Here is a 19825-nt window from a genome sequence, read left to right on the forward strand (position 1 = left end):
GTGGGGGAAAAAAAAAAAAATTATATAATCAGTGTGCCGGTAATACATGGAGAATATAGAGGGGAGGTGGGGATGAAAAAATAAGAGGGGAGATGGCGCAGAAATAATATATCATACACACCTTTTTTTTTTGTGCACATTATTTTCCTGACGATCTTTTTCTTTTTGTTTGTTTGTTTGTTTGTTTGTTTAAGAACGCGGTTATCGTTTATACAATATACAATAAGTTTTTAGTTACGTTCGAAGATTACCGTAAACGCTGCAATCATTTGAAAATTAGGAAAGGACGGATAAATAGGAGAGTATGTGGATGGAAAAAGAAAGACATAGGATGAGGTGAAGGGAAAAGGTAGAGTAATTCTAGATATAAGAGAGGAATAGAAAAGGAGAGGGAGGGGAGGAGGAGGAGAATTTTTTTTTCATTCTTTTTTTCTTTCCTAACGCGCTTATACTTTTGTCAAAAATATTTATATTTTACATTTGAGAAAAGGGATGCGTGGAATAGGGAAAGGAAAAAATTTCTATGGTACGAGATTTGGACTTATTAAAAAGGATTGTAAAAAGAGGAACGAGAATATATATATACCTTATACATATATATATATAACATATACATACATATATACACACAACATATACATATATATATATATATATATATATATATATACATATATATGTATGTATGATGTTAACTCATTCATTCATATTTTCTTTAATGAGAAAGAGGAGAAGGAAGGAAGAAGAGGGTAGGGGAAGGATATAGAAGAGAAGGAGGAGCAGCAGTAGCAGCAGCATATTTAGGGAACGTAAACCACATATTTAAATTTAATATAATTAGTAATTATTATAATATACAATATACACAGAGTCCGTTAAAAAAGAGGGAATTCCCGTGAGAAACAAAATATCCGTTTTTAATTTACGCTTCTTCGCGCGATCGGATGTCACGTCGTACCTATACACATTTGTTATTTATTTATATCACAATTTACAAAATTCGAGGGATCTAAGGGAGATTGGGAAAATTTGGGGAGAGGGGGGGGGCTTTCGAAGGAGAATGTGGGGGAGGAGATAAAGGTTTGGTTGATGGATGTGTGAGAGAGAGGTATAAAAAAAAACAAAAAAAAAAAAAAAAAAAAAAAAAAAGACAAAAAACAGAAATAAAACAGGAAAAAAAAAACAAAAAAAAAATCAAGAAAAGAAAAAATAAACAATGGCGCCCGTACTTTATACGATCGGAGGGCAACGAATGTAAAACGAAAAAAAAAGGAGAAAAAAAATATATATATATATGTATGTATATATATGTGGTAATGTCGGCACATTATTTCTCCTTATTCTTTGCCTGTCTTTCCTTTCTAAGTAAACCACACGTATTAGAGAGAGAAAAAAAAATATATATATATAATAATAATAAAAAATAAAGATAAAGAGGAAGAAAGAAAACAAAATAAATATATATGTGTATATATATATATATCGATACATATATATATACATATATATATATACACATATATAAGTAGGAAAAGTAAAAGAAATGAGGGAAAAAAAAAAAAAGAAAATTAGAAAATAATAATAATAATATTAATAATTATATCTTTCCGTTCGCCTCCGAAATTTGTCACGATGTAAAAAATGAGCGATTATTAAAGTTGGTCTTTTTGTTTTCTTTCAATATGAACGTTCGAAGCAGTCAGGGGGCAGATGATCATCAGCGGTCAAGATCAAATCAGTGGGTGCTTCAGTTAGTTAATTTATTAATATGTATGTATGTATATGTGTATATGTGTATGTATGTATGTATGTATGTATGTATATATGTATGTATGTATGTATATATGTATGTATGTATATGTGTATGTATGTATGTTTGTTTTTGCTTCGTTCCCATGTCAAATGCTATGTATCTGTATAACTCCTAATCTTTATTCTCTCAAACTCTTCACCTTACTTCATCTTTGTTTATATTTGTTGCAAATACGTGCTTTGATCAAGTATATACCGCGAAACGAGGAGAAAAGAAAAAAAAAAAAAATAAAAGAAAAAAAAAATAAAAAAAAAAAGGAAAAGAAACCCGCACGAAAAAAAATAAAGAAGAAAATTAAAAAAGAAAAAAAAAAAAAAAAATAAAAAAAAAACGCGAAAAATTTCGGACTACCGTTTCGTTTTACATGCAGAGACTCGCGAAAGATTTATGAGTAAGATGTTGGTTGAGCATCTTTTCGCGACTTCTTTTTTTTTCTTTTGCTTTTTTTTTTTTTGCTTTTACGATTATTTAAACGCTGCTTATTATATTTATTACGCGGTACATGCTTGTCGCGCGCGCGCGCGCAATACAATATAAATGCATCCAGCACACTAACAACTATGCTAGCTGGCTCTAACATCCCCTTTTTAGTAGTTTTTCTCTCTTTCATCCACGATCCTTTTTTTTTATTTTCTTTTTTCCTATGCCGAGTTTCTCTTACTATAGCCGACAAACTCACTTCGAATCGCTCTTATTATTACGCACTTTTACGATTTAATACATCTGCGCGAGATACGGTCATCTCTCTCGGCTCCTAATCATCGTCGAAATCTGTCTCACTCTCTCTTTCTCTCTCTCTCTCTCTCTCTCTCTCTCTCTCATTCTCTCATTCTCTATCTGTCTCTCTCTCTCTCTAGCCCTGTTTTTAGTTCTAAACACATTAGCAGAATACTGCTTTAACTTCTACAAACCTTTCGATAACACTTTTCGATCTTTAATTATTATTTATGTGAGATTTAATCGTATCTCTTCGAACGATCTCTTTTATATATGTCAACACATATATATATATACATATATATATATATACATATATATATATATACATATATATATATCCATCTTAGCCGCCACGATTAATTTCGCGTATATTCGTTTATCTATCAGTTTCATTCTTTCTTTTGTTCTTTCTTCTTCTTCTTCTTCTTCTTCTTCTTCTTCTTGTTATTATTATTATTTTGTTTGTTTGTTTGTTTGTTTGTTTATATATAACATGCCCATAGCTTACCGTCTTCTCAAACGAAAACTCATTGACGAACGTCATTAATAATGCTAAACTCTTTACGATATTTGAATACAATTCAATTAATACATGAAACTCTCGAAGAATATATTTTCTTCTCTAATAATGCAACGATAGAAAAAATGCACTAACGCACACCTTTCCTTTCTCTCTTTCTTTCTTTCTTTCTTTCTTTTTTTTTTTTTTTTCTTAACCATCGAATCTACGAATTTGCGTGATCTTTTTCTTTCTTCCTTTTTCGTTTCCCCTTTCTCGGAGACACTTATTTTTCATGAAAGAAAAAAAAAAATATATATATATGTGTGTGTATATATATATATATGTGTGTGTGTGTGTCAGTGTATGTGTATATATATATATATCGTGCCATGATTCTCATTTTATCAATGAAATTTTCGAAAATCTGTACAAATAACGTAAGTTTAATAATGCTGTAAGAAATAATAACAACCATCCATTCTTTGCAATAACGAACCTGCTAAATTCTAGATTAATTTTTTTACTTTTTTTTCTTTCTTTTTTTCTTTCTTTCATTCTTTCTTAGTATGTTATACTTGAAGAAAGATAATCATAACGTAACTCTCGAAATGCGTAAAATATGGTGATGTAAACAGATAAATGTAGAATGATGAGCCTAGTCGATGTTTACCGTAAAGTATGGTGGTGTCGGGCATGTGAAAATTTTTTGCTTATTTGGTGGGAGGGGGGGGAGAGAAGAGAGTTTCAAAAATCGTGCGCTTATAAAACCTGCGTGGACTGTTGCGCCGGCGTAGAAACAGTACCAGCAGCGGATGCTGGAGGTCCGATCGGTCCAAGATCTCCGCTATTATTCGAGGCACCAGCTGGCGTTGATACTCCCATAGCGGATGCTGTCTTCATGAAGAATTTCTCTAATTTAACGATTATATGCTTGCCATACGTATACTTGCGGAGACTTCCTAAATGCGGGCGAATCTTGTGCATCAACACTTTACGTTGTGCAGGCTCTGCCACATCTATCATCTTCTGTACCACGTAATTAGCGTATTGATCCTTCATCATAACATTGAGCGCGCTAGTTTGCAAACAAATCAATCGAATAATCATATAATTAATAAGTTTAACGTTATATATATATATATATATATATATATATATATATATATCTCGCTTAGTTGTGCACATCTCAAAATAATTTCATCCCAGGGACTCTTTGAGCAGCTATCATTTATATAAATGAACAATTTTAACTTCCAAAAAAAAAACATTATATATTCTTTCAAGCCTCAGAAATAATCATCAGCAGATTTGAAAACGTATTTCCAATATTGTCATCATAAAAAAAAAAAAAAAATTCATAAATCATGCAATGCACAAATTGTTTTAATTGAGCTCAAAGTTGGTATGGGATGTCTTACAACTAGGGATATATATATATATATATATTGGTATAGGCTGTTCCACAGGTACAACTAGGGATATATGTATATAAAAAAAAATTTATAATAAAAAAAAATTTATTTACTTGTCATTAAAACCGCAAACTTCTTCAATGAGAACGGCGCGTTCCTGTCTCGTAGCATGGGTAACACATTTTTCCACAACATTGCTTGCAAATTTGTGTTGTGATAGTGCAAGTACTTTACCCCTGACGCTACTAATCAATTGTGTTTTATCCTCTGGCTTTCCATGCTCTAAGACGAAAGTTAATAAAGCGATTTATAAGAAAATAAATATAGATAGATAGGATACGAATTATATCGTATAAATAATTTTACTTACCGAGTACATGCTGAATGACGTAATTACCATATTGATCTTGTATAAGCTGATCGGTGGCGGCATGCAATTCTTGTAAAATCCCTTGTGTTTGTTCAGGAGTGCAATGTTCCAATATACGTTGAATTACTCTACATCCATACGGATGAGTACTCAATGAATAAACTTGTCCAGCAAATGCACCGATAACAAACTGTAATGCTCTTGGTTCGACGCATTCGATACATTTTTGAACAACGTGATTTCCATTTTGATCTTTAACGCATTTCAATACGTGCCCATCTAATTCTCGTACAATTTCTTGTTGCTGTTCCGGCCCAATAGATTCAAGAGCCTTTTGTATTACTCTGCAGCCATACATCTGTAGTGCCAAAGGTAACACATGGCCTCGAACCTACAATTAATAAATGATATATTCGTTTGAGAAAGAAATATATATTTTATTTCATTTAATATAATATTATTTTATTTTATTTTATTTTTTTTTAATATCAATAATAACTTTGTAATATCGTTTAATATATATTATTATCTTTTTTAATGTTGATATATAACTATTAATGCAAATATCAGATATATATATATATATACATGTGTGTGTGTGTATACAATAATCATACCTTTTGCGCTAAAGTAGATTTTTGTTCGGGCGTTCCAAATTCAAAGAACTTTTGTATGACATAATTCCCAAAAACGTCTGTCATAAGAGAATAAGCAGAAGCAAGTATCTCTTGAAATACGAGATGTTTCTCGCTGGCAGAAGCACGTTCTAACTTTTGTTGAATGAAACGTGAACCATGTTGATCTTGACTGAACTCAACGATATGATTAACCAAATCACGTAATTGAAGACTCGGGAATCTGAAAGGGAATAGACAATTTTTGTAATTTATTCATGAAGAATATATTTCCATAAATATTTTAAAATATAAAATTGAAGAAGGACAATAACCGATTATTTCTAAAATCCTCCAAAAGACGAGATCGACCTCCAGCATTTTTATCCCCGATATTCGTAGCTCCGGTACGGCCTGCTTTACCGACCAAATTTGGGAAAAGAGAACTGCTCGAACCGAATACACCATTAGCTGTTAATGCTGGTACAGCGCTTGCACGGAATTTAGCTTCGGCACCTGGAGCAGCTGATACTCGATTCGCACCTCCTACAAGTCCACCCAAGGATCCTCCTAAAGTTGGTGGTGGAGTCAAAGATAATCCTAATGGACTTGGCGAAGCCGTTACTGTACCTAAACAAAGTAATTTTTACAAAATTTTATACGACACTTTCAAATTTTCTTTAAATATTGTTCGAAGAGAAACAGAGATATAGAGAAAAAATATACTTCTATATAAGAAAAGTATATATTTACCAAGAGCTCCATAACTTTGTGGCCATTTCGCTCGACTGTATTCCAAACTTGGGCTAAATGCCGATGTATTCCTATCGAAGGAATCCCTTCTTCCTGTCGATGATGCTCCAAGTCCCAAACCTGAACAGATTAACGTAGATTATAAGAAAAAAAGAAAAGAAAAGAAAAGAAAGAAAGAAAGAAAAAAAAAAATAATAAAATAAAATCAATAAAGCAAATTAAATAAATTCATTGTTCTATTATCTTTCAATGATCTTTTTTCATCCTTCTAAATCATCTTCATATCCCCGGATCATGGATTCGATCGTTTTTTACTTTTGAATGTTTGACAAGAAATGTTTATAACGAAACAAAATGAAATAATTAATGACGATAATAAAAGCATGCAAAGGCTACGTTTAGTAAATTATGTACAACACAATTCTTTCACATCAGTCAAAGGTCGATAAGAGTTATTAATAAAACGTGAAAACGAGGACAACTCGACGGGATTAAATACCTGTTGTTTGAAGTTGGGCAGGTGAGCCCAATGCTCCAAGAGGAGAACCTCCATATCCTAAAGCCGCCAGACCTGCGGCAAGTCCTGATCCTTGTTGTTGTGCCTGTTGTGCGGCAACTGCTTGAGCTTGCGCAACAACCGCTGCTGCGCTGCACGCTGCCAGACCTGCACCGAAAGCCCGCAACCCATACACAACACTCTTAGTTATCAATGAGAATTCGGCCTGTGTTACAAAACCATATACCGTCTAAAAGCTTTAGTCGATACATCTGTACACATGCACACGTACACGGTTTATTGCATTTATAATGAGATATCATTTACATATACATACATAAATTGATATATATATATATATATATATATATATATATATATATATGTTGTATTTTAGTCACAATATGGTTAACAGATCGCACAGACAAACATGATTTATATACAAAATGCAACGATCGATGACAGATAGATAAGACGTTATAATGTTACAATTAGGATATATCAAACGTGACTTTTCCAAACTGTTTGAACATAAAAAATATACACATGCGTGTTCAACATGAAATCATAATATAGAAATCGTAACGTAGATGAACCGATCTCGTTTAGAGTTTGGATTCAATGGAAAAACTGTGACGTTTATTATCACTAAGATATATTACCTAAACATTCACCAGGCGTGGCATTACTATGCGATGTCGGGGTCGCCTGTGAATAAAGACTCGGTGGTGGAGGAGCAGGTGGTCCAGGAGGTGGTTGAGAAGGAGCTCTGTTCACTAGAACGGGTGCTGGGCTGACTAATCTCATCGGAGTTGCCGCGGAACTAAGGCCGCGTACACCGCCCATAACTATGGATCCATTTTGATCGTAATAAGCTGGTATAACCTGATATTGACCTTGAACCTGAATAAAAAATTACAAAGAAAGAAATAAATAAATGTTACGAATGTTACGAATGTTATGAATGAATCTGAAGTAGGTTACGTTAAAGAAACATAAAAAGATATTTTTTTTATTTGAACGAAAAGGAATTAAGATTTCTATAAGTTTACCGTTTGTGCCAAATTATTTGCGGTGTCTTGGGCCGCAGCCGCCGCGGCCGCTGCCGAGGAAGGTGTTAACGGTCGTCTCGGTGGTGGTGGGGCCGCAGCTTGCGGAGGTGCTTGCGGTAGTAGACCAGCGGGATAAACCCATGGGCCAACTCCATAATACTGAGGTACCACTGGTGGCGGTGCACCAGCTATCAAAGCTCCTACGTATGGTTCTTGTCCACTTATAACGGTGTACGGTGCCGTGGGAAAATTTTGTTGTTGCTGTTGTTGCTGTTGCTGCTGCTGTTGAGCCTGAGACGCAGCCAGATATTGTTGTTGTTGTTGCTGTTGCTGTTGCTGTTGTAGCAATTGTAATTGTTGCGGCGTTGCGCCTTGCGGCTGACTGCGAAACAATTGCTGGGAACAAGGAAAAAAAAAAGAAGAGAATAAATAAAAAAATATAATTCGATTGGTATTCTCTCTTAATTCTCGATTTTATTTCTAGTTTTCTATATTGAACCTATGATTCTATAAATAAGATCTTTGCGAACGTAAGAATATAAAAAAAAAAAAAGAAAAAAAGAACTGCGATCTATAATCATTCGCGTTCTCGTTCTTTTTCTTTTCTCGCAGGAGAACAGGCACGAAAATCCAATGGATACGGAAAATTCTACGAAGCCGAGAACGGTAAGTACGATGAAGAACGTCGAAGTTCCCTGTCGACGGTAACGTAAGAGCGGCACGTACAACAAATCGGAGACGCCGGAGTTCGTTCTCTTGCCGGCTTAGGTCGACGACCCCCTGCGGACGTTCACCGACGACGATCGTTCGCCTTCTACCACCACAGTTTGTACACCGGTTGTTGCTCCAGACTTTAATTGACCAACAAACGCGGCCACGATTTACCGTGACGCGTTGACTAGTTTTAAACGGCTAGAAAACTCCAATATACCTGGGTCCTTTTCCAATCCTCTTGCTGTCATCATATCATCAAAGTTTCTTTTACCGTTTAACGATTACATATTACGTCAACGAAAAACTATTTCTACGTCGATGATTTCTCTCTCTCTCTCTCTCTCTCTCTCTCTCTCTCTCTCTCTCTCTCTCTCTCTCTCTCTCTCTCTCTCTCTCTCTGCCCCCCTCTCGATCAACTTCTGATCGATATTTGAGAAGATATTTCAAACGTTTACCGATTTATTTTCCGGGAATATATTTTCCTATAGAAATACAAATTGATAGAATGATGAGAAATCTCGAAAGAAGAGCAAGACGAAGTTAGATATAAAAGCTATTTTATATATTATATATTATATATTATATATTATATATATATATATATATATAAAATAGCTTCCATAAATAGCTTGATATATATAAATATATATATATATATATATTAGAGGCTAGTTTCGAACCATCCGAGCGACACGCTCCAGACCTCGAAGGCAGCGATGCGTTTCGGGTATTAACCTCTTCCGGAAGCAGCTCGCGCTTGAACCAAGGCCACGGTTACACTCTGCGAATATTCTACGCGTAAACCGCGAAGATTCTCTCTCTTCTCTCTCCTTTTTTTTTTTAGATCTTTCTTTCCGATCTTCGTTAATAACGTTTACGCTGAGTTGCGCCTACCCTTCCTTCCCCTTCTCTATTCTTCTCATTTCTCCTTCTACCTTACACCCTACCCCTTCTCCTCACCCCAACCCTCTATGGACGTTAATTAGACGAAGCAAATTTATTCTCTAAGATGCAAGTTGAATGTACTGTTTATGAACGAGACCAGAAAGAACGATATATATATATATATATATATATATATATATATATATATATCGCCGCCATGATGGAGTTTCGTTAAACGCGAACAAGGTCGACGGGCTATTCGGTCATTGGCGTAATTCTGTAGCGTGGGGTTACGCACGAGAAGTCATTATTATATCGTATAGATGGTCGCCTCCCTATCGTCACGGTTTAACGGAGGTCTCAATGGAAATATCGTGACGATTGGGTTTGAAAAGAGCTTGGTGAAGTGAGCTTGAAAGGTCGAAGGGTGGGATAGGTGTTGTTACGAGAATAAAGTGAGAGAGAGAGAGAGAGAGAAGAAAGGGTTAGGGGAAAAAGGTGGAGAGTTCAATTTCGAACGAGTGAGAAACAATGCCGATGGAGAATATAGTTTTCTAGGTGAGAATACGGGCTGAGAGTTACGTGTCCCTAAAAGCAAGCAAGCAAGCAAACAAGCATGAGTCACACCATCGAATATATAAGGTTTCCACCACCAAAGTACGGTGTGAGGCTTGAAAATCCTTCTCTTTTAGAACAACGACGACAGTGCCATAATATCGATTCTTCCTTTTCGCCCATGCAAAACTCGAAACTCGAGTCATAGTCTCGGGTTAGCACGGCACGTTTATTGGCAACCATTATGTACTAGTGACTACATAAACCAACGACGTTCGTGGTGAATCTTAATAATAATAAAGTCGGCCGTTCATTTAAAAGGCACGTACGTATGCGAAGGAGGTAAAGAGAAAAGTCAAGTGGAACTTCGTCGAGAATGAGGAAGAAATATAGACGGACAGACAGAGAAAGGAAGAGAGAGAGGGGGAAGGGGGAGAGAAAGAAACGTTAAACACACGTTATGTACGTACACGTGAGATACTAAAAATCCGACACGAAAACGGGTTTGTTAGGGTAGAGAGTTCAATGAACCTATTGGAACACGCTCGTTTGACTTTCAAAACGATAACCCTCGAGCGATCGTTTTTTAACATTAAGTTTATACAACACGATTGGCCCGAATCTGTAACACTATTTTACTTATAGCATCCCCAAATTACAAGAATAATAACAACAATAATAGCTAGTAATATTACCAGTAGCAGTAGCAGTAGCAATAATAATAGTAGGTAAATAGTAGCTAGTAATAGTATCAGTAGCAATAGTAATAATAATAGCAGGTAAATAGTAGCTAGTAATAGTACCAGTAGCAATAGTAATAATAATAGCAGGTAAATGTGTGTAACCTGGTAGTAAATAGTAACTAGTAGTATTAGTACTAGTAGTATTAGTACTAGTAGTATTAGTAATAATAATAGCAAGTAAATAGTAGATAGTGATATCAATAGTAGTAGTAATAGTAGTGATGGTGGTGATGGTGATGGTGGTAATATTAATAACAAGTAAATAGTAGCTAGTAGTAGTATCGGTAATAATAATAGCAGATAAATAGTAGCTAGTAGTAGTATCAGTAATAATAATAGCAGGTAAATAGTAGCTAGTAACAGTTCATGTTCGTAACTAGAAATACAGCAAAAATCTCGACGAGATTCTCGTCACGAAAGGTGGAAGGGAGAGAGCAGAGCAACGAGACTTCGAAGCAGGAAGAGAAATCGAGGAACGCGCCGGCCTGGAACAGATACTGTCGTGAGCCTCGTCGAATCGGGACACGCATCCGCGATCGCGTTTGGTTTCGTCGTTCGATGCTCGCGAAACTCAACGCGATCGTTGAGATCTCGGACAGCTAAATGACGACGACGTTTCCTTTTCGATTATTTTGAACTGAGCATTGTTCTTTCAGCTCTAGTTTCAATTTAAAACTCTATCAACTGATTCATTATAGAATTCAGTTTCCATGGAAAAAAAAGAAAAGGAAAAAAAAACAAGAAAACAAAAAAAAAACAAAAAAGAAGGAAAGAAAAAAAGAAAAAAAAAAGTTGAAAATTCGATTAAATCATTTAGATTGTTTTTTTTTTCGTCTTCTTTCAAATAGACAATAAAATAATTTATGTCAAACAGTATCGATTGAAAATATTACTTTTTTTTTTTTTTTTTTCTTTTCTTTTCTAGTTCTAGTTTTGATTCTAAACTCAATCAATTATTCGTTATTGAATCAAGTTTCAATAGGGGGAAAAAAGAGAAAAAAGAAAAAAGAAAAAAGAATCGATGATACGATTAAATAATTTACACTACCTTTTTGTTTAAATGGACAGAACAATTTATGGAATACAGTAGTAGTGGCTGCAGATGTTAAATCTTTTTCAAGATGTAATCACAAAAGACGTAAAGCATCTTTTTTTACTCGTGCAAGACTAATCTGTTGTCAACACTAAATTATTAGAAAACTCGATAAATTGTTTGTTCGTTGAGAGTCGAATGTTTGGATAGAAAATTGAGGAATTCGATTAAATAATTAAAACTTTGTTCTCGGGTATAAATGGACGACAAAATAATTTATGGAAGCATAGTAACAGCTAGAGAAGTTACAATTTTGGAAATTTATGAATACAATAAACGTATTATTCTTTTTTTTTTTTCGTTACCCATACTTTTTTTATTTTTTTTTTTTTTTTATATTGTTTTTATTTTTTTTCTAAATATTAAATCCATGTAATCCGTCGATCAAACAGATTTCAGATTTCATATTCGATTTCACATTCGAAAAAAGAAAAAAGTAAAAGAAAAAAAAAAGAACAAAAACGGAAAGGAAAAAAATCGTAAATATTATTTTTCTTAGCAAATATATGTTAATTTTAATCGATATGAATAATACGAATTAATATTATAACGGGGCGAGGGGGTTTGGGTGTGTTTGGAAAGAAATCTCTGAGTTGAATATTACTTCCATGATAAAACAAATTGGTATGAATTTTCAAACATTAGGTGTATAGTATTATATATAAATATATATATATATGCAAATTGACATAGATATTTATTGTACATATATACATATATCCTCTCTCTCTCTCTCTCTCTCCTTTTTCCTACCCCTTCTCCACCGCCCCCCTCTCTCATAGCAGACCCGTTATATGATGAAGCAAACGAAAAAGTCGTCCTTGAACCTCGACGAAGTAGATTTAGAAACGAGATATTACGTAAATTTGCTGGCCCTCTCCTGAGATTGGCGTCTACGTTCTTGGAATAAATAATCTTGAATAAGCAATAACTAACTGAAGTAACGTAAGTGCACGCGTGCAGAAGAAGAAAAAAAAAAGTAAGAGAAAAAAGGGGAGGAGAGGGGAGAAAAAAAGAAAAAAAAAAGGAGAGAGAAAGAGAGAGAGAAAGGGGGGGGGGCGGGAAGAGGAGGGGCAGCGGAATAAAGAGCAAAAGAAAAAGAGTTGTAATGTCGGCAACGAACGGTTTTATCGATCGGTCGAAGAACTCTCGAGGATAGAAAAGAGTTCTTCGTATTCAACGACGGAGATGACGTTGTAGCTCGGTCGTTAACTTCCGGACCATTTATCGAGTCGTGATTAGAATCCTATGATGATGATGATGATGATGATGATGATGATGATGATGATGACGACGATGAACGGTACTGCTACTATATTATTGGTGAGAGAATCTTTTGTAGAACGGCAAATTTGATTGGCCTTGATATCCTTCCTTCGAAATGAAGAGGGAAGAGAGGGGAAAAAAAAGAAAAGAAAAGAAAAAAGAAAAAGGGAAAGAGAGAAAGAAAGAGAAGGGACGAGTGAAGAGATTAAGGGTTAAGAGAAATATATAAGAGGAAGAGAATGAAGAAGAGTTCAGGATGACGTGGAGGAAGAAAGAAGGATGGATATATATTCGTGGAAGTATCTCGTCCCGCGTGAAATAAAAGTACAACGACGACAAATCGTCGTGGCGCAACCCGTTACTTAACCGCTTCAGAGCACCGTTAGCTCGGCTAACTTGCCGCGTACGGAATATACACGGGTACCTCGACCGCTATCGACCCGACCGCCATTTCTTCTTCTTCTTCTTCTTCTTCTTCTTCTCTTTCTCTTTCTTCTTCTTTTTCTTTCTTTTGATATTCTTAAGAATAATGTTCGTCGTTAACTCATTAATGCAAAAATGTTTATAAGATTAGATATAATACGTAGAAAACGATACCGAGAATCGTCGAAAAGTATGTAAAGGAACAAATATTCTGATGTAATGACGAAGATGGATGAATAGATAAAGATAGAGATAAAGAAAGGTTAGGGAGGGAGGGAAGTAGGTAGGGAGAGATTGAAAGATAAAGAATGGAATTTTGTTAAGACTATATTCGAGGACACAGCATCATCATCATCATCATCATCATCAACATCATCATCATGTGCTTCTTGGTTAAAAGAGGTCAAGGCTCCGAATGATCGATTACATGATAATCTGGAGTCTTTGATCTTGGTTTGTCTTGTCGATAGGGACACGCTCGTAAGGATAAGATTAAATTTACATTTATATTTATATATATATATATGTTCGCGTATTCCATTATGATCATTAAAAAGTGTTGGAAAAATTGAATATATTCATTACTATGTATCAGATAGATGAATCTAATAATAATAATAATAATAATAATAATAATGATAATAATAATAATAATAATAATAAAGTAAAATTATAAGAGGCTACTTTTATAATTACTTTATTATTATTACATTGAAGGATGATCTTTCAAGCTCTTCATCAATTTCAAAACGCAGCAAACGTGGATCGTTTGAGATTTCCTACTATTTAGAGGCCTTACCACCGGACGGGAGTACTTTCTAAGTAAGTAGATGAAAAGAGATAGATAAATAGCTGGATAGTTAGATAGATAGATAAGTAGATAGATAGAGAGCATGGATAGAACCCGCTGGCGTTAATGTTTCATTGGTAGAAAGAAACCGGTTTCCCAGACGCACTGAGAAAAAGATAGAGATAGAGATAGACAAATAGACAGATAGATAGATAGATAGATAGATAGAGAGAGAGAGAGAGAGAGAGAGAGAGAGAGAGAGAGAGAGGAGAGAGAGAGAGAACCGATCGATTTGACCCAAGCTGTGGTCGATGAACAGGGAAACCACCATCCACGTACCTCTACTACACCTCCTCTTCCTTCCTCTCCCCATAATACTCTTCCCCCTACTCCTTCAGCGCGATTCCCTTCGACCTCACAGCTTGTAGTTTGTACCGTTTTCCACGTACAAAAAAAAAAACTCTTGCGAGTTCCTTCACTCCAAAGCCACGTGACATTCCGGGACTACTATGAAACGACGCCGGTTGTTGGTTGATCGAGAGAAATAATAATGAAAGTCAGCTGGAAGGAATAGAAGTGAGAAGTGAAGAGAAAAGAAGAGAAAAGAAAAGGATAGAAGTGAAGAGGAGAGGAGAGAGGAATATAAAAAAAAAAAAAAAGAAAGAAAAATTGAAAAAAAGAAAAAAAAGAGGAACGGTTTCTGAATTGCATGTGACAGAGAGAACAGTAAAAAAGAGAAGGAAAGGGGGGAAGAGAGAGAGAAACGATGGATGGCACGCATGGTGCTGGATGCACCGTGTGGGATTCACCAGAAACAATAGCCATTGTCAACCGTTCTCTATCCGCGGACTCATCTCGCGCCCGGCCTTTTCCCGTTATATGTACGAGAGGCGCGCGTTGGTCTACTTGCAAAATTCAATTAAAATAAACTTTCGCAGCCGGCGTAAGCGTACATAGCTACGCGGAACAAAAAGGCAATGGATTGTTGCGGGGGTGAGAGAGAGAAAGAGAAAGAGAGAAAGAGAGAAAGGTAGAAAGAGATAGGTAGAGAGATGAAAACGGAAGGAAAGTAGCATGATAAGGGCTTGGGCCACACCTTGATATCAGATATCTCTTCTCTCCTTCTCTCTCTCCCTCTCTCTTTCTCTTTATCTTTTCACCTTTCTCTTTTTTCGTCATAGCTTTTAACAAAATGACGCGGATTTTATTATCGGATAGCCTTTAAGGGCGCGGTCAGGTAAAGCCCTAGTGAAGCCTAATGGGACGTTAATCGGGCCTCGCCTTACTTTCTGCTCTCTCTCTCTCTCTCTCTCTCTCTCTCTCTCTCTCTCTCTCTCTCTCTCTCTCTTTCCCCTTGACCAAAATGAAAGATGAACACAGGACATGCGAATAATCGTTACCGCGTTTTATTATTCTTCTTATTTTTTTCATTCGCTCCTTTCTTCGAGATATTTCAATTTAGTTTAAGATTCACATTTGTTCCCCTCAAATGTTTGCTTTAGATTCGAAGATTCGACGATGATGTCATAGATTCTTGAAGTGATTAGTTTTAAGTGTTTATACGACAATCACTTTTATTGGATATATATATATATATATATATATATATATATATATATATATATATATATATGGATGTATGAATGTATGTATGTTAGTCTACTTGCAAAATTCAGTGCATATATAACGATATTAAAAACGTTTGGTTTTGTGGATATATCGAAACGATAGAATTTGATCGAGTCTATAAATTTATTTATTTTTTTTGTTTTTCTTTTCTATCCCCTTCTCACTCTCTATCTCTCTCTCTCTTTTTCTTTTTTCAATTTCCTATCTCTTCAAAGATGAAAAACAATTGGACAATATGAATTTTCTATAGTCTAGCGAAATAATAATTTTACAAACGTTTATATTTGATATTTGTAGGAATAACACAAATGAATCGATTATAAGAATTTTTCATACTACCTTTCATATAATAATTACATATTTGCATCGTCATAATTAATATATGTAAAATCTTGATTAAATGATTAATCATTTCTACAGATATATGGTAAATAATCTTGAGTGTACAGAAACGCTTAAATCAAAATGAAATATTACAATATTACGAAGAAAAGCATAGGGAAGGTGTAAAAATATACATAAATTAAAACTATCGTGATAGTTAGAGCGTGCAAGTTGGTAGTAGGAGTAAAGCGATCAACGCAGTAGATGTTAAAACTGTATATATATATATATATATATATATATATACATATATATATATATATATATATATATATATATGTATATATTCACAAGGTAAATAGACGAGTGGAGAAAGCGTGTCGAGCGGAAAATCGAACGAAGCCGCTTTTACTGCGATTTTTGACGCAAGGATCGATCGAAAAGTTGGAAAGTGTAACCGAGGAACGAGCTTGAAAGGCGGATCGAAATTCGTTTGGTGGACGACGACGATAACGAGAAAGCGCCTTGTCGGCTTCTTTTATATATATATTATACATAAATATATGGTATGTGTGTGTATATATATATATATATATTTTGATGTATGCATGTATTTATATATATATATATGTATGTATGTATTTATGTATGCATGTATGTATATAATACCGATCAAATAAGCACAGTTTACGATCGAAACCTAATCGGCCGACGCCTACTTTTCGAGCTCGATTAAAATTAAAACGTGCACGTAAAACGATAGACGACCCTTCTCTTCCATATCTTCTCCTAAGGGAATGAAAAAGCTAGTATGAATTATTTTATATAGGATAAATGCAATTTTGTTCTTCTTACCCTTTTTAAAATTTCACCAGAAGGTTAGAGACTAATCCCATAGTTATTTTCTTAAGCGAAGATAGAAGACAACGGCAGAAAAAAAAATATCCTAACAGCCTGCAAGTGCACTTTTATATATATATATATATATATACACATATATATACACATGCGACTATTAAACCTCTTTATTTAGATCGATCGATTTTCAAGCCGTTCGAGGTAATTCAAGTATTAAGGCGTTTATTACCAGGCAAATTTTGCATTTTACAGACAGGTATAATATATTCGAAAATTAAGAAAAAAAAAAAAATAAATAAATAAATAAATAAATAAATAAATAAATAAATAAATAAAGAAAAATAAAGAAAAAGAAAAGAAGAATAAACGAATATACGTATGAATATATATATATATATATTAATATATTCTTTACACACCTGCTATAAATAATATTATAAATGTTTCAATGAAGAGATGTAACGGTAACAATTATAATAACGATGAAATATGTTTGACGATAGATATTTAAAAAATGAATATTTAAAATGATATTTATCTCTTTCGATACGTCCGTTGAGCAGAAAAATTGGATACTTTCCACAAGACTGGTTATTGTCCTGACTCTAAAGCGTGATATATATATATATATATATATATAATTTTTTTTTTCATCTTCACTTAGAAAAGAGCTATAACCCTGCCCGTTCTCCCCCCCCCTCTCTCTCTCTCTCTTTCTCTCTCTGTCTTTCTTCTGATATCGCTATCCCATACACTAACGTTCATCTAATATTTATGAAACAGCAAAAAAAAAAAAGGAAAAATTATATAAAAAAAAAGAAAGAAAAAAGAAATAAATAAAATAAAAAAAAAAAAAAAAAAGAAAAAAGAAAGAAAAAGAAAAACGTCGGAGGGCAAGCATGCCACCGATGTTCCCTAGTGCGTATCTTTCAACGCTTTAATGTTATATTTTTAACCTCGAAGCAACATCTCATCGCGCTTTGTTAAATGGACTTCCTCTCTCGGATCTTTTTCCCTGTTCGATGCTTACGCATTCAAGATTTACACTTTATTATCGTTCATATTTTAAAGATTTACCTTGTTAAGAGGATATGATATATTATTGGTAAATAAAAGAGAGAGAAAGAGAGAGAGAGAGAGAGAGAGAGAGAACAATTTTCATATTTTCCTCTCGATTTATGATACTCAAAAGAAGGCAATATGGAGTATATTAACATATAAAATTATCTATATCGAAGGAAAAAAGAAAAAAGAAAAAAGATGAAAAAGGGAAAGAAATTTTTTTCTTTTTTCTTTTATTCTTTTCCAGAATTTACAAGAATATGAAGAAATTCAGGTCGGATCGATAGATTTTATTAAGAAGAGACACGCACGATGTGAGAACTATATATATATATATATATATATATAGGTGTTAGCTAACGTAAAACACATGGCGCATCGTAAGACTTGTCTCAACATTAGAGGATGATACCGACGATTTTATTACAACATTATTATCGTCTTTCTTCCATAGATGCACGAAAGCATTTGCCATAGCTTTGTACCTCGTGTTATTCGTATCAACATGTAATAATATACATCACGCATATACATGTACACGTATTATATAGACACGAAGGCCTATCGGTAAAACGTTTCTCTCATAAGGAATAACGAAGAAGGTATGATATTCATTGTTGTTATACCGAGGTCTATGAGAAAGGTCGCGTATATACTGATGGATATGTGTCAGATAACAGTTGACCGAAGAAATTCGATGTAATGATATGATAATGTAAGTAGATTTTCTCGTTACGATGAAAAAGGAAGAAGAAAAAAAAAAAGAAAAGAATTGAAAAATTTTAAGAAAAAGAGGAATGTAGAGAGGAGCGAGAGAGAGAATGCGATAAAAATCAAAGGAAAAAAAAAAATATATATATATATATGAAACTATACGTATTATGATAAAGACTCAAAGAGAAGTGAATTTAAACGAAGTTGAAGTTAAGAAAAGTAAATAAGAACGAAAAGGAATAACGAGAGAATGAAAATTCGTTGTAACGATAAAATAATTTATTTTACGAAAAAAGATTGGCGTACTGAAAGAGAATATAAACAAAAATATATAAAATAAATCAAATAAATCAAATAAAATAAGAAATATGGGAAAGAGAGAAAAAGTGTAATGATAATCGAAATAAATAGATATCCAATGAGAGATATCGAAAAAGTTAACTGAAAAGAAAGAAAGAAAAAAAAAAAAGAGAGAAAGAAAGAAAATAGATCATTGAAATCTAAGAAATAGTGTAAAACAAGTAATGTAAGAAGGATCGAGGAAGTGAAATAAAGAAAAGAGTAGGAAGGAAGAAAAGAAACGAAAAAAAAAAAGGAAAAAAAGAAAGAGACAGTGAATTCAATAAAATAATATAATTATAGTAAATATATATACATATATGTATTTTATATATATATATATATATATATATATATATATATTTAGTAAAATAATAAGATAATAGTAATGAATAGTAAATAACCGTTCTCGTTATATGAAAGAATCGACAAATTGGGAAAAAGGAAGAGAAAGAGAGAACTAGAGAAAATATGATAAAAATCGAAATAAGTAAATATGTAACAAGAAGTTGATGAAAAAGTGTAGTGAATAAAAGGGAAATAGAGAAGAGACGAAAGAAAAGAGAGAGACAGAGACAGAAAGAGAGAGAGATCTCAATGTAACGGTAATATAAAAGTAGGCTCTCGTTAGGAGAAAGATTGGCAAATATGAAAGATAGAAAGATAGAAAGAGAGAAAGAGAGAGAGAAAGAGAAAGG

The 19825-nt window shown here is 33.9% G+C and overlaps 1 protein-coding gene across 3 annotated transcripts in view; it reads right to left on the reverse strand.

Moving 5' to 3' along the window:
• The window catches only part of LOC124428641 (maternal protein pumilio), a 65013-nt gene that overhangs the window by 2151 nt on the left and 43037 nt on the right, over positions 1 to 19825 (reverse strand). For 2 of the 3 annotated variants that reach the window (XM_046972926.1, XM_046972942.1), the window contains 9 exons: positions 7733 to 8128; positions 7343 to 7583; positions 6684 to 6848; positions 6185 to 6304; positions 5767 to 6061; positions 5435 to 5675; positions 4818 to 5208; positions 4561 to 4729; positions 1 to 4110 (listed from right to left, as the gene is read on the reverse strand). The exon at positions 1 to 4110 is cut by the window's left edge and continues 2151 nt beyond it. In XM_046972926.1, the coding sequence (XP_046828882.1) occupies positions 3795 to 4110; positions 4561 to 4729; positions 4818 to 5208; positions 5435 to 5675; positions 5767 to 6061; positions 6185 to 6304; positions 6684 to 6848; positions 7343 to 7583; positions 7733 to 8128 (2334 nt within the window). In that variant the 3' untranslated portion in view covers positions 1 to 3794. The remainder of the gene's footprint in view (positions 4111 to 4560; positions 4730 to 4817; positions 5209 to 5434; positions 5676 to 5766; positions 6062 to 6184; positions 6305 to 6683; positions 6849 to 7342; positions 7584 to 7732; positions 8129 to 19825) is intronic. The other variant, XM_046972933.1, reaches the window with a different exon arrangement.

Source organism: Vespa crabro, chromosome 1 (assembly GCF_910589235.1).
Source record: "Vespa crabro chromosome 1, iyVesCrab1.2, whole genome shotgun sequence".
NCBI lineage: Eukaryota > Metazoa > Arthropoda > Insecta > Hymenoptera > Vespidae > Vespa > Vespa crabro.